The sequence below is a fragment of the Lampetra fluviatilis genome, chromosome 14 (genome assembly GCF_964198595.1).
Source record: "Lampetra fluviatilis chromosome 14, kcLamFluv1.1, whole genome shotgun sequence".
NCBI classification, from domain to species: domain Eukaryota; kingdom Metazoa; phylum Chordata; class Hyperoartia; order Petromyzontiformes; family Petromyzontidae; genus Lampetra; species Lampetra fluviatilis.
This window is the reverse complement of record NC_136288.1, coordinates 3,462,027-3,484,156: the sequence shown is the minus strand read 5'-3', so window position 1 is coordinate 3,484,156 and position 22,130 is coordinate 3,462,027. Positions and strand designations below refer to the sequence as shown.

At 48.8% G+C, this 22,130-nt stretch overlaps 1 protein-coding gene across 1 annotated transcript; it reads right to left on the bottom strand.

Annotated features, from left to right (window-relative positions):
• Nucleotides 1-322: 322 nt before the first annotated feature.
• Nucleotides 323-16,798, bottom strand: PREB (prolactin regulatory element binding). The gene is made up of 10 exons (XM_078862589.1): nucleotides 16,654-16,798; nucleotides 11,483-11,674; nucleotides 9,671-9,782; nucleotides 8,580-8,812; nucleotides 8,388-8,468; nucleotides 7,188-7,312; nucleotides 5,044-5,217; nucleotides 4,077-4,149; nucleotides 3,275-3,437; nucleotides 323-2,416 (listed from the first exon to the last, which is right to left on the bottom strand). Exons 1-10 carry the CDS (start codon nucleotides 16,774-16,776, stop codon nucleotides 2,322-2,324), a joined length of 1,371 nt encoding a protein of 456 aa, XP_078718715.1. The 5' UTR covers nucleotides 16,777-16,798; the 3' UTR covers nucleotides 323-2,321.
• Between the last annotated feature and the right edge of the window lie 5,332 nt (nucleotides 16,799-22,130).

The window sequence follows — 22,130 nt, the reverse complement described above, 5'->3', positions numbered from 1 at the left end:
CGCGACTGCGTAAAGAGAGGGGATATCCAGGGGGTCGTAGCGCGGTTTGGCTCGGGGAAACCTGGTGCGTGGAATTAGAAGAAAAGCCCCCGTAGCCCAATCCTCTCCTTCTCTTCGTGACCCGCAGCCTGCGGCCCCCTGGTGCAGTGGCATCGCCTGCTGTGCTCTGCCCAGGGATTCTACCACTCGCGCCGACACCCTCAAGAAAAAGCGAATCCACAGGGCACGCTAAGGACGCGCGCGCCCCCTCGTGACGAATGTTGATACTGGGAGCTGCCCCCCCCCCCCCACAATCACACCCCCCACCCCCGACCCCCCCCCCTTTGAGGGGTGATCCGTTACGTTGGCACAGCTCAAGCGGCACAGGTACTGGAGCAAGGGTTGGGCATTTTAAACCCTAACATTTCAAATGTGCATCATTCCACTTGACTTCAGAATAGAATTTGGATTGATAAAGCTACGAAAGTGGAGCGAATTCCGTTGTTGTACTATACTTCTACGCTCCCGGATCTGTGCTCTCCACCTTCGCCAGCGTTGGGAAACACGAGAATGCAGTCAAAATGCAAGAATCAAGCGGTTAAAAGTAATCGCAAAGTTTTCAATACTCTTACCATGCAAGGAATAAGAATAACGCCATTATTTAAAGATTCCCACTGTTTTCTTGACTGCCCCCATCATGAACCTAACAGCTATGAACATGCAAATACCGTCGATAATTGTCACCAATACACTCAATAGTCCTCGTGTGAGGCTTCTTGGTCACAGAAGCCACACTCGAACGGCACTTGCTATCACCCGCGGGGTTCCCGTCCCAGAGCAGCAAGCGTCTGTAAACAATCCGGTGTGTTGCTGCAAACACAACTCCACAAGTCTGGCGACGACACTTAACGCCAATTGCAGCCAATATCAAGCTGGGCCCTTTACAGCCACACTCGGTGTTAAAGTGCACAAGCTGCGCTTCGAACCGGCGAACCCCTCGACACGTTTTACTTGAGGACCCTATACGATTGTGCGCTGGGAAGGGTGCACGTTAGTCACATGTCCACTCCGCCGTGGAGGAGTTTCTTCGAATTGTAAGGCTCAGAACTACAAAAACAACGACTTGACAGAGGCAAGATGCCTCTCTCATAACACGCAGCCCGCCCAGTGCCGTGCGTTGAGAGCAAACAAGGCGCTAATTACTGGAAATGTATGGATCGTGGCAGCAATCTGCCAACGTGGTTTGGGAATCCATATGAGGTTTTTGGGTTAGATCGCGTAAATGTGTCGCTCAAACCACCACCACCCAACACAATCCTTACTAATTGGCTGTGTCGGGTGGTGGCGGGTTTAACGACATCTTTATATTTACGAAATCTAACCCAAAAAAAATTCTCTATTATAGATAATATTGGTCGCGAAAGCCTATGTGTTAAAGTGGTTTGGGAAGTTGGGCACTGAGACCTGGGCTGTGAATTCCCCATTATAATTATGATCTAAAAATTCAACAGGAACTCAGCCGCCAGACGGTGCGCTGGTAAAATTTCACCGCTCACAACACAATTATCCGTACGCAAAAGATTGCATTTTTTTCACTTAGAACGTTTAAATATCTTTTCCTGAATTCGGAGTCTTGGAAAGGTGGGTTTTACTCGCACCATATATCCAGGGTGGCTCTCCGGCCTGTGCCAGGCCATGCTTGCTAGTGCGAATCGGCGAAGCTGCCAAACTGAGCCGGGCCGCCGTCTGTGCCACATCGGGCCCCCCGGTTCGGCCGCGACAGCCACCGCCACCCGCCGCCGCCGCACAATGCCGAGAGCGCACCACATTTGGACGATTTTTCTCAGAAAGGCTCCATGCAGAGCGCCGTAGGAAAACAACGCGAGTCGCCCAGAGATTGCCGCAGACAAGCTGCGCCTGCGTGTGTGTGCGCACACCGACGCTCTGCTGTGCGTCCACGCGGCTGCGATGGGTCAGCGCGTGAGATGGGTCAGCGCGTGAGATGGGTCAGCGCGTGAGATGGGTCAGCACGTGAGATGGGTCAGCACGTGAGATGGGTCAGCACGTGAGATGGGTCAGCGCGTGAGGACGTTTGTTTTCCGTTGGCAGCTGCGAGTTCCAAGCGGCCACGTTTCGTACGGGTTGTCCGCGTGACCCCGTGTCCGAGTATCCGTGGGGTTCGGTTAAGACATCCTCCGCCACCTGGCTGCTGCTGCCCGATGGTGCATCGGCATTGTTCCACATACGTATCTCTGCATCCGTGTGTTGCGGGAGGTGGTGTCGGATATGGGGGGTTGTGGCGGGGATGATGAGAGGAGAGGGGCTTGCGGTGCTGCCAGATGTTACAGGAAGCCCGGGAAGAAGTGCTGGATGAGCATTATGGTGAGCACCAGCAGGCCGGCACAGCACAGCAGCACCAGCCACACCGGCAGCATGGCTGAGACACAGCACACGGGGTCACACGGCTCAGTGAGACGACCAGCCACCGATCCCACAGTGCAGACCGTGCAAGACGCCACTGAGATTCATGAACAATGAGGCAGAGTTAATTGTACAATGGATACATTTCAAGATAAGTCTTGTAGCAAGCTGTAGCTGGTTCTCATATAAAATATTACAATTAAGTGACGACTCCAAGGGCAGTGGCTGCAAAATGTTACGACCTTCATCATTGCATGCACATTCACAATTCGGGTTTGTGATTCTATTCAGGAATCAGTTAACTTCTGCTGTGGTGAATGTTGCGCCTATAGTAGCCACACGAGTTACAGTCCATACAACACGCAATATTTACGGTAATTATTCGAATAAGTTAACTCCCCTTTGTCAATCCACTCCTATATGAAGGCCTCCCCATAAAATGTTGATCACGGGGGTTGCTTGACCCGACTTCATCACACTGGCAAGTGTGGATTTGTAAAGAGGGGAAGGTAATCAGGCCCATTTCATGTGTAACTTGCCACCGATGTTGGCCGTGGTCAACAACGGAACTCTTACTTGCCGCGTGTATGTAGAACTTAGTTCACACCGTACGTAGCCAACCGTGCTAATCGGAGGTGCGGGGTTCATCGTGCCAGGTCTGCCAGGTTCATCATGCAGTGCTCCCACCCTCGCACCACCACTCCACCCGATACAAAATCATTGATGAATCGATGCTTCATTGCACGCCTACTGTCTTAGAAACTGAGAGACCGATCGTGGTCCTGGTCCCTGGAGGCCCCCCCCCCCTCCTCCACCCGTGCCCCTATGTCCCTCTCGTGCTGCTGCCCCCATCCCCGCCTCCCCCGGCACTCACTGCGTCGAGGCAGCATGTGCAGCTTGCAGCGGCTGTCCACGCCGACGCTCAGCATGGCAGCGTCGTTGCTTCCGCGCAGCGCCACGCCCCTGCCCGCCTTGTCGCCCACAAACGCCAGCTCCGTCACCACGATGCCGTGCGTCTCGCGCACGTAGTACGCCTGCTGCTCGACACATGCGAGGCAAACGCGTGCTCAGCGTGGTGCTCCCCCCCCCGCCCCGCCCCCGCCGCCACGATACGCACAGACACGCGCTGGCTGAGTCACGGCGGTATTCGTCGATGAAGATGATGTTGCGGGTGATGATGATGTTCGTGCGATGCGTATATCTTTGTCTATCTTCTAGGTAAATTTGCGGCGCAGGCTTTAATATGAATATTAGTTGGTAGGTGACAACATGATTTGACTGGTTTATAAACAGCATTCGGTGTATGTGATTTTTTTTACTTAAACTACTAGCCTCATCCAATATGTGGATATAACAATCCATCCAATACAGAACCGGAGATTATAGTCCAGGTCGACGCGAGACAGCCAAGAGAAGGCGGCAACATATTGCGCTGCATTCTTCAATCCAGATTATCTCCTCGTCTGGATGGGTATCTCTCTCCGCTTGCTGTGGGTTCTTCCTCAGTGCCAAACACTCATTCGTGGAATTAACCACACATCCCAATGCAGATCCATATTCAAAAATTATCTCGAAATGAATTGAGGGTGGGTTATTAAAGAGCATTCTTATTGCTATCTTTACTGAAGGTGAGTGGGGGGGGGGGCTGGTGTGTGCTCCGGTTATGAATGACTCACCTGCAGGGAGAAGGCAATGTAGATGGCCACGGAACCCGTCACTGTGCCCAGTCCGAGGAACGTGCCCGACTCGCTGCACACAGACCAGAGGCGGGTGTACATCGGGCAACAGCAGCAGCAGCCACGGTGAGTTCACGTCTTCATTTCCATTTAATACACAATCTAATAACATCCCTATGAACAGTGCCGGCTCACGAACAGAACTCGCACGAGCAGCCTACCCAGGCTCGTTTAGGGAAGCAGATAGCCACCTAACAAATGACACGGTGGCGAGATGTTAACTACCTCGCCTGATATGCAGGAGATCGTGGGTTCAATCCCAACCCTGAAGCCTGTTTATTTGGAGTTTGCATGTCTCTCTCCCTGTAGCCGCGTGGGTTTTTCTCTGGGTCCTCCGGTTTTTCTCTCCACATTTAGAAACATGCGTTTAGAGTATTTGGCTGCTATAGATTTCCACTTCGTTGAGCTGTTATTTGTGGCCAGGTCACTTCTGAAAAAGAGCTGTATGGCTGTGGGCCTTACCTGGTAAAATAAAAATAGTTTACAGTTTCTAAACCTTTCTCTGAATATATTTTATTTTATGATGATTTAAATTCAATCGAGCACCTTTGTCACATTTTTATTATAATTTTATTTGTTCCATTACCTACGTGCAATGTGCTTTTATATATCCCAAAAAAACTATATTGATCTGTGATGACTGGTCACATTCTGTATGATTTGGTCCAAGGCAATAGGCTTGTATCTGCTTTTACAACAAGGTTTTTGTCTACCTGTCTGACAATTCAACGCATGCATTGCGAGTGTAAAAAATAACATCTTAATCAATACATTAACGAACAGCTACATGTGTGTCCACACGTGTGTCCGGGCGTCTGCGAGCCTGGCTTTCATCCTCAGCCTGCTCGCACGTTTCTGAGCGTTGGTGCGTCTGTGCCTTCCGGCCCGAACCTCCGGGTACTGGTACCTGACGGTGAAGGTGGACACGACCTCGGTGCCGCAGGGCGCGGTGAGGAGCGGCAGGAAGCTCTGCCCTTCCCACTTGGTGATGAAGCAGGGCGGGGGGCGACGCTCGCGCTTGTGCGGGATGTGCACCGTGTAGAGGCGCACCTTGTCGGGGCTATCGGCCACACGCCCAAACCTGGAGACCCGTGCCGGAGGGCAAAGGGACGCCACAGCACAACCGCCGTCAGCGGCTCTACCGACGATAGAACCGGCTTCACCGGCAACAAGACCGCGGTCGATAGCCTGACTAAGCTGCCCGTGGTGGGATTAAAAAAATTAACCCGTAAAAACAAAGTTTTTCACTATAAATCCTTTATATGCGTGTTCAATGGGCCACAACCCAGCCCACATTGGTCTTTGAAACGGGCGGCTAGAGTCCTCTCGTCTTCTGGCTTGAGATGGCTGCCATCTATGGGTCAGATGATTGCCTGCCACCATTAAGCAATTGGTAATTAAATATAAAAAAAAAAATCCTAAAAAGTGTAAAATTTTGGAGAAAAAAATTTCACGAAAATAAATTGTCACGCACAACGAGTCTGTGTGCAAAATGTCAGCTCGATTGGATCACGGGAAGTGGGTTAAAAAACGACCGAAAGATTTGCACGGTCGTATGCGCGCAAGCAAGCAAGTGAACTTAATATAAAGGATTTAAAAAGGATGTAACCCGCTAAACAAAAGCTGTGTCCTGGGTTTCCTCACACAAATGTGAAGCTTTATTAATGGGTAAACAGACTTTAAAGTTACGGACAGACACGTTGCTACAGCATCCTTGTGTCAATTAACCGCTGGATTAGGGCCTCCCCCCCATGCTGTGCAGGCTATTGGGGTTTATAGTTACAAAACCTACACAGTACTGTGTGTAGTTTCAATATGATTTATAGTAATTTATGTGTCGGGGTGGCGCAGTAGTTAGTGCATTGCTCTATGAACCTGGAAGTTTGATTCCTAACCGAGGTTAACATCAGTGGCGAGTGACGTCCGAACCGGTCCTGAGGTTCACTTAGCAGTGGATTGACAAAGGCCTGTAAATTATCATTACAAAGTAAATGATAATAATGCATTCTAGTCAATATAGCCACAATGAGGGTCCTTCATTTGGAGGTTTGGAAAACTTAAAACTTTTTTGATGTTCACAAACTAATCTCCTGGAAAGAGTGGGTGGGGTTGGGTTTATGTTATTGATGCAACACTAAATGTTGGTGGTGCGACCACATTGAGTGGCATGATGTCATTGCCAGGTTTGTGTGTATATATATGAAAATAAGTAATATTTTTAAAAAACTTTTTAAAAAACACGCTTTAATGAAATGTACCGTACTAGTAATGGAAGAACTCCACGACTCCAGGAAGTGGCCCCGAAGCTTGCCGTAACGTAAGGGACCGTGGCCAATTACAACCAACGTCAGTTTACCGTGGACAATTAGACCCAAGCCGAAACATAACATATACTTTTTTTTAAAAAGATGTATTTTATATTTTTTATGATAGAATATAGTATTGTCATCAGTATGACATACGTATACCAAGTTTGCAGTCGATACCACATTGGGAAGTGGGTTAAAATTGAGTTACAAGATTTGAAGATACAACAACAACGACAACAACAACAGAGTGAGTTAAATAAAAGCGTGTAAAAAATACTTGTGCTCCTTTGTCAACCACCTGCTGAAGGCCACTCCACACCTCGACGGTGACAGGGGCTGCTTGATCACAGTGCTGGTCGGTGAATGGGCAGTGACTCAGTGGTTAGCGCGCTGCGTTATGAACCCAGCAACTTGAGTTCGATTCATGGTCATGACTAAGATCTGTGAGTGGTAATATCTGAAAGAGTCCGGATGTTAATACCATTGAGAATAGGCCGCTAATTTAAATAAACAGAAAATATGGCCAGACATGAATATAAGTCTGCTCTAAGCTACATTCCTATCCTGCATCAATCCACCATTGTTAATCCCGCCAAGGCGCTGGGTCCAGTGCTGAAAGCATAACGCAGCCAAATCCCAAATCTCGTATTTAAATAGCTGACATGGACATAGGCTCGGAGGCTGCCCGGCCCTTCCACGTATGACCGCTGTAGGGACTTGTTGCTTCCAGCGGATGCGGCACCTGCAGGCGCGGAAGCGGTACGTCTTGTCGGGAACGTCGGGCTTGGCTTTACTCCAGTCGAGGCCAAGCATGAGCAGCCCCTTCTGCCAGACGCTGCACGAGAAGTCGCGCCCCACGGACACCAACTGCTCGCGCGCATCGCCACAGACACACGCACGCACACACAGACACACGCACACACGCACACACAGACACATGCACACACACACACATTGAGGCATGAGGGGGTGGTGTGAGCAGCAACCACGCAAGGCCGCCCTTGACAGCCCAATGCTTATTTAAAACTGCACCAGGAAGGCAATTAATGGAGTCGACCTAGAGCAGGGGTGGCCAACCTGTAACAGCCCAAGAGCCAAAGAGCACCCATGAGTTCTGCAAAGAGCCAAGTTTTCTGTACAAGTGTAAATATTGACAGTTTTCTGTATAGCACGGGAGACATTCATTATTATTCTTTGCCACTGTGACAGCACGTTCTACATTGTGCCTCTACGGTAGAGCCCCACGTGGTGGATCAAAGAGCTGCATGCGGCTCGGGAGACGCCAGTTGGCCACCGCTGACCTCGAGGAGGTCCTGGACTGGTTCAGATTACTCGGCACTCACGTCAGCCATGACCCGGAATTGAATCAAGCCGCTGGGTTTGTAGTGAAATGCACTAACCACTACGCTATTGCTCCCGACGTTCACACACACACATTCGCAGGTGCCAAGACACAGAAACACACACACAGACATCATCAGTGACGGTCTACCCACAGGATGCACAACTCCGGTCATCAAGGGCCACGGTATATTCAGTTTACTTATTGCAACGGAGCTAATTAACAGTAATAGAATCCTTGATTGAACTAAACATTTTCTCAGTGAGACTATTTAATTGTTTTCAGCTGGTAAGCTGACAGGGATTTAAAGTTATCGTAAAACCTGCAGAACTGCGGCACTACTCGACAGGAGATGTGAAAACCTTGTCTATCTGACGCTAAATGCAGGCGTCCCCCATTCCATTGTGATCTGTCATGGTCCTGAAATGCCACAATCCATCACGCTCCTGTCCATAAACTGATCCTGGTTTCATCGCTACACCTCTGCAGATATTATCCTCTCCGGCATGTCCTGCTCCAGCCCACTTAAATTTCTCAACAGCGCCCATAATGTGCATACCCCGTAAATAACAGAACGTGCGACAGGTACGACAGCCCCACCGTGTTGCTGGGTCCAAAATCCAGGTCTTCCACCTCATCCTTGTGAGCCTCGATGTCATGCAAGAGCTTCATGTCGGGGAACTGCACAAGCACAGCACAGCGGCACGTTAAGCATCGGAGAAGCGCAAACGCCGCTCCCTCGACGCGCACGGCAAACGAACAACCGCCCACCCCCACCGCGTGAGGATGTACCTCCCATACGCGCACGTGCCCGTCCACACCGCCTGTGGCGAGCAGCGTCGAGTCGGCGTTGAAGCGGACCGACTTCTGCACGCTGTCGGCGCTCACGTCGCTCTGCACCACGTGCAGGCTCTCCAGCTGGAGCTGCGGCGTCTCGTTACGCGTCTCGCCCTCCGCCGTCTTGCTCCCCTCCTCCGCCGTCTTGCCCCCCTCCGCCTTGCCCTTTTTCCTCTGCCGCCCCTTTTCTGTGTAAGGCATTCAAATGGATCACGCATCGGCGTGCATTTCGTAACGCGTGCCAACGTGCGTTTTCTCGGAAGAATTTTATTTGATGAGCAGCATGGAAGCTGACGGACATCTGTTTAGGCAATATGCGTTTACAGATTTGAAAAGTCATTTTTTGCTCTGGTTTGTGTCTCCTAGGTTAGGGCGCCCGTTTGATCAAATTCTCCAGTTTTGAACAGGGTTTAAGTCCCTTCTAGCAACAGAACTTTCCACCAATTTGGTCAATATTCAGTCATCATGCACCCCTGCAGTTAAGGACAGATTGACTGACGGACTGACAGAGCTCTGCATGAACCCTTTCAACCTTGGTTAGAAAGCATTTCATACTCGACCGCTTTAAGCAATGTGGTTTTCCAGGAGGTGTGCCATGCTGTTTATTGTTATCATAGCATGGAGCGGGATATAGAAACAAATGGTTTCTATGTTTAGTCAGCATGTAATTGTTTCATTCCCGTGGTGAATTCTTAGCATAGCTAAAGCAAATTAAAGTTCCAAAAATAAGAAGCGATGATTACATGTTGTATCATAAATGTGACAATCGATATAAATGGATTAAACAATTCATCGTTATATGGTCTAAGGTTGAGCAAACAGACCTCTCCTTTGTCACGTGACTTTGTTTAGGAGAAAATGATGCTCCATCTATGAGGAGGCCCTCATCCAGCAGTGGATTGATGAAAGATCTGTGTGGGTCCATGCAGGCACCCTAGGCCTTGAGAAAGTAACATGAATTCGTGAAGACGGTCAATTGTCGCACTCCTTCTTGCCCCCGTTATCCTCCATGTCGCCCCCCCCCCCTCCCGGGGAGAGACACCCACCGGCGGGCGGCGCTGCGCGGCTCTCGGCGGGCACCTCGTCATAGCGGAGGACGTGGCAGTCCCCGTCCATGCCGACAGCCAGCACGCCGCTCTCCAACGCGGCCGCACCGCCCTACTCGACACCGCCACCAACACAGCGCCATTCACAACTAGCAGCAGCAGCAGCAGGAGCGCTAACATCATCAACAATAACCATCGCTAGGGATGTGAAGGTTCGCTCACTCCAGCGATGCGACGACTCGTCACGATTGGGCATCGTGGTTCGATTCAATAGCCCGATACTTTTATTCTTTCTGGAATTTGCTGTCTTGTTTTGTACAGTTGTGTATGTCCCATGAGCCTAAACGACCAAGTGTATGTATTTTGAACTTCTTTCGCACCGTACGGAGCCAACCATGCTAATGGAAAAGTGCAGGGGAAGGACAACAAACTAAACACAAAAAGCAGTTCTAAAGAAATGAGTCTTCAATCTAAATTTAAAAGTGCATAGCTCCAGTGGCTTAAATCATCCGCAATGCGACCAAAGTCGTCCGATTTCGACAGCCAAGCAACGTTGGGCCTGGATAGTGCTTGGATTGGTGGCCAACATCATCGACAGTAGAGGGCAGAGCACCAACATCCATTGTTGTTGGCTACATACGGTGAGAAGTTCAACACACACACATACATTATACTAATGTTGCATAACCTACGCCCTCCTTGCCTTCAATCTGCACTAACCAGCACGGTGAAGTATGGTCAAATAGGCACCATAACCCACATGGGGTGGGGTGGTCTTGATCCAGCAGTAGATTGACAGAGGGGCTGTACACGTGCGTGTAGCCTCTTATCACGCAGAGTAACTCTTCGTGAATCTCAAACAGAACTGAATGACAATTAATTTAGAGGCAACCCAACCATATGAGAGCAGATTAATATTAAGCACCATGATGCCTGCCAGTTTCTACTTTTTCTACCATTGATGAAGTGGAAACTGATGCATTTATCCACGCTCTAACAAATGCCTTCTTATATTTACAGTACAGTCATACCTCGGTATACGACCGCTTTGGAATACGTCGAATTTGGTACACGTCGTGTTTTGACGAGAAAAAAATGTCTTGGGATACGACGTCTTGCGTGGGATACGACGCACTTGCTAGAACTTCTATGGATCGGGATGAGTCACCATGTCCCCGCGTAGACCCCGTTCACGACTGAAACAAAGTGCCGCTCCTCAGTCTGCCTGTACAGGAGATCTCGTTTGGTGCACAACCCTAGCTGTAATTCTGAATTTTCACGTGTTTTTTGTCATTTTAACGTGATTTTTTGTGAATTCATTCAACTCCTCTCAACAAGGAAAAGTGATGTTAAATTTAATTTTTATTTCAATTTATTATAATTTATTTATGCATTTATTTTAGTTTAGGTATGCATTTTAGTAACAAGTAGTGTAAATTATTTTATACAACCCCATTAATGTATAATATAACATATAAAATATCATTTCTTATACTCTGGAACGGATTATTTCCTTTCCCTTTATTTCTTATGAGAAAAATTCGTTTGGTATACGTCATTTTCGGTATAAGTCCTACCTTCTGGAACGAATTAACGACGCATACCGAGGTACCGCTGTATATACATAAACAATATATAAACCATTTGTAATGATAGAACAGGCACACCGAGAGAACATGCAGTAACAAAAAAACTAATCAGAAAGGAGGAACTTGATCTTCAGGATTTGCACGAAGTAGCATGCGGCAATAGCTTGAGAGAACACCACATGCTCAACAAGGCAGAAGATCATAGTTGTATAAAGCGACTCGCCTTCTCCCCTGCCTTCTTGCCCTGGCCCTTGGCATTGTTGGCAGCAGCGTGAGCGGCGTTGTTTGCGTTGGCGATGGAGGGCGGTAGGGGCGCGCATGCCGCCAGGTTCATGACGGCGCGCGTTTGCGTGTCGTGGCTGCAGAGGAGAGAGGCCGAGGGTCGCCCCGAGATCCATTCCACGCGCAGGAAGTGCTGTCGGCACAGGCCACGGGAAGCGTCAACAACCCCCTCTTCTTTGCTTCACCGGTATCTGGTGCCCCCTTAGCCCTTGGCGCATCTGAGATGAGCCAGCGTGGGTCTTCCCACAGGTTATTTGCTAAGCTGAACCAGAACCAAACCGTATGATGCTCACCCCACAACACACATTTAATCTGGCTTGAGGCCAAGCAGATCTTCGCCCGGGGTAAACGGCGTATTCATTGCATGTCAGTAGAACTCACGTCATCACTGGGTGATCTACGTGCATCACGACTTATTCAGTGCATGTGATGCCAGCCGCATGGCTTCGATTCTGTGATGGAAAATCAACCTGGCGCGATCGCAAGCCGTGCTGGGGCTCCACATGGCCACGACGTGACTGGGTTGTGCAGTGGAAAAAGAGGCACAAGTCATCTCCTGATTGCTCTTCCTGACAGCTACTTCTTAATTCAGTGTCTTACAGCCAATTCAGCATCCCAGATTCTGAACCTTGCACCTTACAGTCAAGCTATGTCACCAGAGCTCCTTAAAGCCACCTATGAATGTCAGCATTGCTCAAACAATTATCTTACACTTTTTATTTCCTCCTGCCATCGCTGGTGGCAAACCCAGTTGTGAAAGCAGAAACCTGGAATTACATTTCAGAATGCACCTGCCTTGTGGGGTAACAGATCAATTTAGAATAAGAAAGGGCAAGCAGACTTTGCTCAACATGGACATGCAATGAACATGAATAAGGCCAAAACAAAACAACCCGCAATTACGTGAATCATTTTGGAAGCAGCTCTATCGTAAAAGGATCGTATTTAGTAAAAACGACCCCACAAAACGACATGTGACGGCAGTCAATCAATTGCTCACAAGATGTAGGTTTTGGGCTACACCTGATGTATGTAATTAGGTTACTGAGAATTAGGTTACTCTATAAAAAGACATCAAGCTAAGACCCAATAGCAGAGCCACGAAATAAAATCCTCACAAAGCCATCAAAAGTGGTTTACCGCAGGATTGACCCACTTAATGCCACAGTAGGCAGGAACCACTATGCTGAAGGATTTCCCACCAATATGTAGTTTGAATACAATGTATAAATAAACTTATTTCTGTGTTAAATAGTATTACTCCACACTCACAAAGGAAATGTATACCAGATTTTAAAAAAGGCACTATGTTCAAAGAGATGATGCCTAGGAAGCATGGCAGTCAAATAAACCTTTAACAAGAGAGCTCAGAATAGACTGCAAGACTGAATATCTGACTTGAGTAGATTTCACAAAGGCATTCGACTCGGTGTCCCATTAAATTATTGATCTCACGAATGCCTGAAAAATCGGCAAATACGTATGGACATGCACGAGCAGGTGGAGTGTGTTTGACGGATATAATGAAATGACAGAGGCACATTCTATTATACGTACACATGGGCTATTGAAAGCAGATGCTGCATCTCCAATACTCTTCATAATGCTAAAGGTTACAATATCAATCTAGTTTTAGAATCAGAGAAACCCACACAAATCGCTGATGGTGATTATACTACATTATTAAGCATCAAGAGTGTAATGTGTATATAAACGTTATTGGGTGTGCGTATACTGGACTACATTTAGCATCTTTGTATGGATAGTGTATGGTATTGAGCTATCATCATTAGCCATGATCGATCCACAGCAGGATGAAGCCCCCCCCCCCAACCGTCGCAATCCCTAATGGTTCAGTGACACATGAATGCATGTAGCTCCTGCACACGAGCTAATTTCACTGCTCCATCTCTGTGTTGGCCGTACTTTCGTTTGCGTTCCCTCCTTTGGCTACAACGCTGAAGTTGTCGGCTTAAATTGCCGAGCGGCTGAATCAAAATCACAGCCTTTAGTTTGTGGCGTATTTGCCGACGATATTCTTCAACTAAACTATCTTTTATTTGACCAGGTCAGGCCCACTGGACTCTATAGCTCTTTTTCAGAAACGACCTGCCCACAAATGATAACCCAATGAAGTGGTTCATCTTGTGGACATTTACAGCAAATACTCGAAACACGTTTCTAAACGTGGCGAGAGAAAAATCCACGCGACCACAGGGAGAACATGAAACCTCCAACTACTGTATACAGCAGGCGTCTGGGTCGGGATCGAACCCACTAACCCTCCTGTATACCGGGTGAAGTGGTTAACATCTCCCAACCACGGTCCTTCGTCTCGACAACCTCCCTAATGGGTACGTATTGGGTGTACTGTACGCGTTGTGTAACTTGCTCAAAAGTGATTATACACAGCAAAACATCGCTCCCTATTGGGAGCTAATGCCCGCTCGCAGGCCGATGCCGAGTCGCCCTATGGGCTCAGGGCCAGCTGCCACTGGGGGTGCCCATTCCAAATGAGATACGATGTGATGCAAGTCGCTTATTGCGTGTAAAGAGCGATCTACGATACGCGAATCATTGTTTATGGTAAACATGTGAGCACAGTATAAGTTGTACGTGCCAATGTAGTGTAATCGTTCTGTAAGCGATGCCACGTGCCTTGAGTGAAGGCGCTGCTCTATAAATATTAATTCGATCAGCGAACTTCCCGCACCTCCGATTAGCACGGTTGGCCACGCACGGTGCGAAAGAAGTCCAGCGTACGTGCAGCAGCCATGGCCAATCCACTGCTGGATGAAGGCCTCCCCAACCCGCCTCCATCTCTCACGAGTGACTTTAGGCAACGCGCTGAACGAGGAGCGTGCCTCTGTACCGAATGCGCAACATGCCGCGTATATCACTCTCCATCGTTGTCAGCCGTGGCAGGGAAATAAACACATTCCTGCGGAGGGAGCTGGTAGGAACGTTGGGTTGCTCGGTCAATGGCCAGGGTCAACGGCGGCGTGGTGTATTCCGCAAATATGCCCGACTGTGAGGGCGGGCACAAGCCGGCGTGAGTAGGTTAAACGTTGAGTTTTATAAGGGCACCACGGGGTGACCAGCCCCTCCCCACCCAGCCCCACCCCTCCCACCCAGCCCCTCCCCACCCAGCCCCACCCCTCCCATCTCCACCCAGCCCTCCCATTTTTGTATGCACGACGGACGGACACAATAATCCCCTGTGGGCTGGTGGAACCAGGAGGTTCCTACCAGTATAACTTACACATCTCCCGATCTACATTGCTGCAGTGCGCCAACTATTGCACCACCGCTCCCCTCTCCAATTGGACGTATTAACAATGCAGGATGACGGCGCTCGTGATTGTTAATTGAAGTGCGTATGATGAGGTTGCAGTAGCTATTGTCCGTATCAACCAGAATTCGCCCGACTTATGCAGAAATCAGAAGCCAAGCACGCGAGGCATTGAGACTGGATAGTGCTCATACTCTTAGATTTTTTTTTGTAAAGTCACGTAGGCTAAAATAAAAAATAATATAAATAGAAATAATAATATAATAGAAATAAAATAGTAATTAATATAAATAATAATAGAAATAAAATAATATTTATTTTATTTCTATTATTTTTATTATTTACTTTTATTTTTACCTACGTGACTTCAGTGAAAAAACCTAAGAGTATGAATCCTCGCAGTCACGAAAGCTTCAAATCTCGACTGGACAGTGCTCGTTAGAGCGACGGATCACCACGCACTCGGCACATTGCCGCCGTGTTAGTGGCAGTGGAGGAAACTCCACAGTTGTCACGCAGTCTGCCACGACTACGCCAACCCTCCTCCTCCACCCGGGAACCCGCCTGGGTTCAAGTGCGGACGAAAGGGCTCTCATCCGGCAGGTGGGGGGTGGTGGTGGGTGGTGGGTGGTGTTCGTGGTGGGTGGTGTTCGTGGTGGGTGGTGTTCGTGGTGGGTGGTGTTGGTGGTGGTGGGTGGTGTTCGTGGTGGGGGGTGGTGGGTGGTGGTGGTGGGTGGTGGTGGGGGGTGGTGGTGGGGGGTGGTGGTGGGGGGTGGTGGTGGGGGGTGGTGGTGGGGGGTGGTGGGGGGTGGTGGGGGGTGGTGGGGGGTTGACAAAGTCCGCCGCCTAGAGCGAGTCGTACCAAGGGTGGCACAGTCGGGTTTTTTACAATCGGGTTTAATTGTCTTTTTATATTAAACCCGATCATCTGAGATTGGGAGAAATCCGGTTTAATTGGTTGTAATTGCAGAACCGCACTTCTCAACGATGGGCTTCATCCATTCCAAGCTAAGGAACTCACTGGCGCCCACGATTGTGGAGAAGCACCTCGTGTTCATCAAGACCAACCTGCCCGCCGCATTCTACGACTACCCCGTGCCCGACTACCCCGTGCCCGACGACCCCCCCGAGTACGACAGCAGCACCGACGAGGAAGCAGCCTGAGCCTTGGATCAGAGTTTCGTATTCATTAAACCAGGTTTTAATTCCCCGAAATCGGGTTTAATTGTATTAAAGAAAAAACCCGATGCCTGCCGCTGGAAAAATCGGGTTTTTTCCACCCATGAGTCGTACAGCAGCAACAACAAGGGGGATTACGTGTCCCAACACAACAAACATCAACAACAAACATCAACAGCTGCTGCTGCCCCCATCGCCTGCCTCGTGAGGGGGCCACGTCAGCACAGCGCGCAACCCCGTGGGCCTCTCCCCCAACCAACCCCTCCACGGCAGCCGCTCTTAGGGGGGGCACGGGGAGCGAGGGGAGTGAGGGGGGCACGGGGAGCGAGGGGGACCGGGCCCCCCCTAAGTTCAACCCCGCAGCGCCGGGCAAGAAACATCAAAAGCACCGACCCCACTCCATCCACAATTCCCAGCGCACATTAGCGCGGCCCGCCGTAACGCGAAGCCCCCATTGGCTCCGCGGCCCCGCGTGGTCGCGCCGCAGCCAATGGGGGCGCGGCGTTGCGGCGAGACGCCCGATGCGCTGTGCGAAATCTGAAAGCCGCCGGCGTTCGCCCTCGCTTCGTGTACACGGGGTGGTGGGGGGGGGAGGAGGCGAACTCGGACGGCCGCCGCCGCTCCCTCGTCGCCCTCCTCACCAGCGCGTTCTTGATGCCCGTCTTCGCCGCGCCGCCTCCGCCGCCCACCACGACGAGGCTGTCGGAGAGGACGGCGACGGTGTAGAGAGGAAAGGGCGCGCGGTGCAGCTCCGGGGGCGCCATGTTGGGTGAGGGGGGATGAGGGGTGGGGTCCGCGGGGTGACCGTAACGCAGCCCCTTGCCCAAGATGGCCGTGCGGTTGTGACGTATAGGGCGCCATGTTGGGTGAGGGTGGGATAGTGGGGGGCGGGGTGACTGTGCCCTAGCCCCTGCCCAAGATGGCCGCGCGGTGTAACGCGGAGGGCGCCATGTTGGGTGAGAGTGGGAGAGACGAGGACCGACGCTTTAGGGGCCGTCCATAAATGACGTCACGCGATTTTGGACCCCCCCCTCGTCACACGACGTCACAAAGCTCTGCCCCCCCCCAAACCATAAAACACGCTTCAAATCGCTTTAAACTATTGTCATTGTAGTGCGAATTTAATGTGGCGCTGCACTCTTATGTTGTCGGAGAAAACATTTATTTAAAAGTCTATTTAATTAAGTAGAACGTGATTTAAATATTTCGTGACTGCAGGGATTCATATTCTTGGTTCTTTCGGTAAAGTCACGTAGAAGGGAAATAATAAAATAATCTCAATATAAAACAATACAAATTCTCACAACGTTTCGACTGCAACACAGACAATCATCATCATCAGGTGTGAAATCCACAGAAAGAAAATGTTCTTTCTACGTGACTTTACCGAAAGAACCAAGAATATAAGTAGAACGTGGTGTCTATTTATTTAAAGTTGCGCATTTTGATGTGACGTCACATTACTCAACCCTCCCTCGTCACACATCGTTACAAATGTCTGACCCCCCCCCCCCTAGGTGCGTGACGTCATTTATGGACGGCCCCTTACTCTCCACCACATGTTGTCTGTCGATTGACTGTAAGTATATATTTTAAAAAATTCAAAGGTAATGACCACCCCAATGTTGGAGGCCCCAAATTACCAAGAATGTTTGTATCGGTGTAAGTTAGAAAATTAAACGTATGACATTTCGACCTCCCACATTCGGGAGAACAGAAACATTTTTTTTTATGTGTTGCCATATTTTGATTCAATACCCTTCGAAACATATAGATACAACACTTTGTAGACCTAGGTAAATGTTTGGTGATTGATCGGTGAGTGGGTGCTGAGTATTGTTTTACTTAAAACTTTCGTGACTGCAGGAATTAATATTCTTTTGATTCTTTCGGTAAAGTCACGTAGATAGAAAATTATAAAAAATTAAGTGAATAAAAAATAATAGAAATAAAAACAAAAACCACGACGTTTCGATTGCTACATAAGCAGTCGTCATTAGGAAAAGGGGGGTTAGCCTCTAAAGGCAAACTGTTTATAGAGGTTTAGAGATGGGCGTGGCCCAAGTGTGTCAGCAGTATGGGCGGGGCAGCTTATGTTAATGTGGGAGAAAGCAATGCCAACGCAGAAGGGTCTACACCAATCAAAGGGCCGCCAGGCAATCATTGCACCTTGTTCCACATACCCACACTGCTGACGGTGGAAGTTGACAAGAAAACACAAATCAAGTCATGACCCAATGTGGTTGATGACATCTTTCCAATGATTGCTGAGTTCATAACCATCTTCTCTGTTGAAATTGTGTCTGTATATATGGATGGCTTCATGAACAAATCTGTTGATAGCCAGTAGGCTTGCAAAGTACCATCGTCTTATAGAAATCAATGTCGTGTGAGCCAGCCACATTAAAATAATGATCAGCCACGACAGAAGTATTGGTCCTACCGTGTTTCAAATCTGCCTTGTATTCACGAACACGGTCTGAGACATGTCGCTTAGTTTCCCCAATATAACTGCTGCCACAGACAGACACAGCTTAGTTTGTAGACGCTGGGATATTGCATGTCAGGAATCTTGTCTTTCACAGATGGGATCAGATCACAAATTTTATGTACTGTGTTAAATCGGACCTGGATCTTGTGTTTGTTCATGATTTTGGAAATCTTTTTGGTTACTCCTACTATGTATGGCAAGGTGATGGTTTTGATTTGGTCCTCAGATGGTTTTTTCCCAACGGTTGGTGTGATAGCTTTACGGATTGTGTAGTCTGAATATCCATTCATCTTGAGAGCTTGGTGTACGTGTTTGAGTTTACTGGTCAAGTGTTCATGGTCAGAAATACATCAAGCTCTACGGTGTCGCGTTTTGATGAGGGAATTCTTCTGGGATGGATGGTGGTGGGAATCACGTTTTAGGTAGGCGTCAGTATGGGTTACTTTCCTGTAGACAGAGTGGCTCAATGAGCCATCTGGTCTCTTTTTGATTAAAACATCCAAGAATGGTAACTTGCCATTCTTTTCCACTTCCATGGTGAATGTGATGGCTGGGTGTATGGAATTGATGTGGTTGAGGAAATGGTTGAGAGCTGGTCGGCCATGTGGCCAGATGACGGACGTGTCATCTACGTACCTCTTCCACAAGGACGGGCGTAGAGTGGATGCCTGGATGGCGTCCATATCAAAATTTTCCATGAAAATATTGGCTATAACCGGAGATAAGGGAGAACCCATTGGGTGCCTTCAGTTTGTTTGTAGAATGTTCCTTTCCAGGTGAAGTATGTATTGGTGAGGCAGTGTCTCACCAGAGCATTTTGAGTTATCTCAATTGAAAAAGAGGGATGATATTGTCATCCTCTCAGCCGACAAGAGCAATGCCACGGTCATCATGGACAAAACTGTGTATCGTATCTATCGTAAACTGTCTTATCTAAATAAGTGTTTTTTTACCTTTTCTGCAGCCTTGCATCCCTTTGGTTCTCAATCGTATGTTTTATGTTAATAAATATAGGGTTTAATGAAACAAAGTACATGGTGTTTAAAAGAGATGGACCCGATTTGAAATCGCTATGCTGTATCTCTGCAACCACGAACCGCCCATGAATGCAACTCTTACCACTTGAGAGGGCGGGGCATAGAGAGGGCGGGGCATAGAGAGGGCGGGGCATAGAGAGGGCGGGGCATAGAGTTTCAATTGATTACCGCTAGATGCCCCTCCCAGCGCACAAACAGCCCCTAGACTCAGTCATTCGCAAGACGCGCTGCCTCAACGTTGGATATGTCGCACGGGACCCCAAGACTTGGCGCTACACTCTTGACCCCCAAGATCACCCCCAGACATCATCACACCCTGCGACTTTTTCTTGTGGGGATACGTCAAAGACCGTTGTGTTTTTGTGCCACTATTAGCGACTAATCTGGATGACCTCGAAAACGGAAGCACCACAGCGGTGACTTCAGTGGAAGAAGACACTTTGAGAGGCGTTTGGGACGAATTCAACTATCGTCTCAATATTGTCCAAACAGCAGGTGGAGGGCACATCGAGCATTCATAAAATGGTTCGTAAAACTTGATAACTCATGAAACCGTTTGTAGCTTTTTGTGTGATTGCAACATGTTGCCATCTTAAAATATAATGCTTTGAAATTGGTCCCATCTTTTTACAACACCCTGTAGTTGTACTTACGTGCCCGCTCTTAACTTGTGTTTCGATTTTTTACATTCGAAAACAATTCTGGGATGTCTCGCACCCCAGGTTAAGAGCAACTGTTCTAAATGAAGGCCAGGATGGGCAAAACCAGTTTTCTCCCCCCAATATAAATGATGTAGCTGTAATAAACGTGTGCCTAAGCTAACATAAATGACTAAGCAATGAAACTGCATACCTTTTAAAGAGCTCGCTAAAACACAACTAACACCCTTCCATTCCAGAAACTCAACTCTTCTAACGATCTGTCACTCTCTGTGCTATTTCGTCACTGTGATTGACAGCTGTCACGCGCTGACAGCTCGCGACCCCTCCCTCCCATCCCCCGGGGTTGGAAGGGCGGGGGCTGGAAGGGCGGGGGCGGCCCCCCACCTCAAATCAGCCCCCCCCCCTCAAATCAGCCCCCCCCCTCAAATCAGCCCCCCCCCTCAAACCAGCCCTCCCCCCTCAAACCAGCCCCCCCCAAGCCAGCCCGCCCCTCCAAGCCACCCCCCCCTCAAACCAGCCCCCCCTTCCAAATCAGCCCCCTCTCAAAACCAGCCCCCCTCCCTAAACCAGCCCCCCCTAAAACCAGCCCCCCAAACCAACCCCCCAAACCAGCCCCCCTCAAAACCGGTCCCCCCGCCAAACCAACTCCCCCAAAACCAGCCCCCCCTCCCAAAACCAGCCCACCCCCCCAAAACAGCCCCCCCAAAAGCAGCCCCCCCCCCTCCCAAAGCCAATGGGCACCCCGCCCCCCAATCGGCACACGCGGCCGCGTCACCCATCGCAGGCTCGGCGTGCCCGGGACCCAGAATCGCACTCGGAATGTTTATTTGTAGTGGAGGAATCCAATGAGCTGCAAGTAGAGGAAAGGTAAACACATCACTTAAAATACACGTTTTGGGTTTAGAGTAAACGCTTACATTTCCTGGAATGTGATCTATTTTCCCCCCGACGTCTGGCAATAAAACAACGACTAAACAATGGTAAACGTCTTGGTGATTGTTTTGAAAAGGTCAGTTCCTCACTGTGCTATTGGTGGAAATTCCACGTGTCCATGACAGGAAATGGTACATCCGTAAGAGCAGCAGTGTCGACTTGGCACGGAGCAGTGCTTCTCATTGAGTTTAACTCATGGGCCTGGCATGCTCGGCTGAACATCATCATAACCATCAATTATCATCAACACCATCCATCAATATCACCACCAGCATAACATCTTCCAGGCGGTCTGGGGGTCCCTCCCCCCAGAAAAAAATATCTAAATTTGAAAACGAATTTCCTGCCATTTCCTGCCTAAAATATGAAAAAATTCACCAACACATTGGATTGATGTTTTATTACTTTTTAGCAATAATGTCTAATAGTGTTTTGTATTACATTGCTCTGTTCTCTCTTTTTTTACCTTTTCTTGTTTCATTGTATGTAATGGCAGAGATTAGGGATTAATAAAGTACAACCATAACCACAATCATATAAACAGAAATCTACTTTATAGCAATATATTGGGGGGGGGGGACATTTTGAGCATATTTGAATATTGGGGGGGGGGGGATGTGTACCCCCCAATATAAATTATAATTACGGCCTTGAGTTGCACACTCGCCAGCGATAAACGTCTATGGGTCCTATGCTCGTCTGTTAACCGCTTGCATTTGCTGTACCGAATGGTGTAGGTTTGCGGTGGAGATAGGGCTGCTGAGAGAGGCTAAGACACATTTCTTGGGGCTATCACGTAAAATCAACACAGCGGCTGAAGTGGATAATTGGTTTTTTACCATTTTATCTGGCAAACAAAACTGACACCTTTTTTATGAGGAGTCATGTTTGCATTGACCACAATATCTGCGGTCGGTTCCAATGGTGGCTGAAGTGGACTTCATCAAACAACTCGGAGACACCGAAACAACACACGAGACGAGAGGCACGGGCAG

Coding starts and splice junctions, on each gene's coding strand:
- PREB (XM_078862589.1), bottom strand. CDS start 16,776: ATGGCGCCCCCGGAGCTGCACCGCGCGCCCTTTCCTCTCTACACCGTC. Junction 5,218..7,187: donor TACCGCTTCCGCGCCTGCAG/GTGCCGCATCCG, acceptor ACGGGTCTCCAG/GTTTGGGCGTGTGGCCGATA. Junction 2,417..3,274: donor GCACATGCTGCCTCGACGCA/GTGAGTGCCGGG, acceptor GCTGTGTCTCAG/CCATGCTGCCGGTGTGGCTG.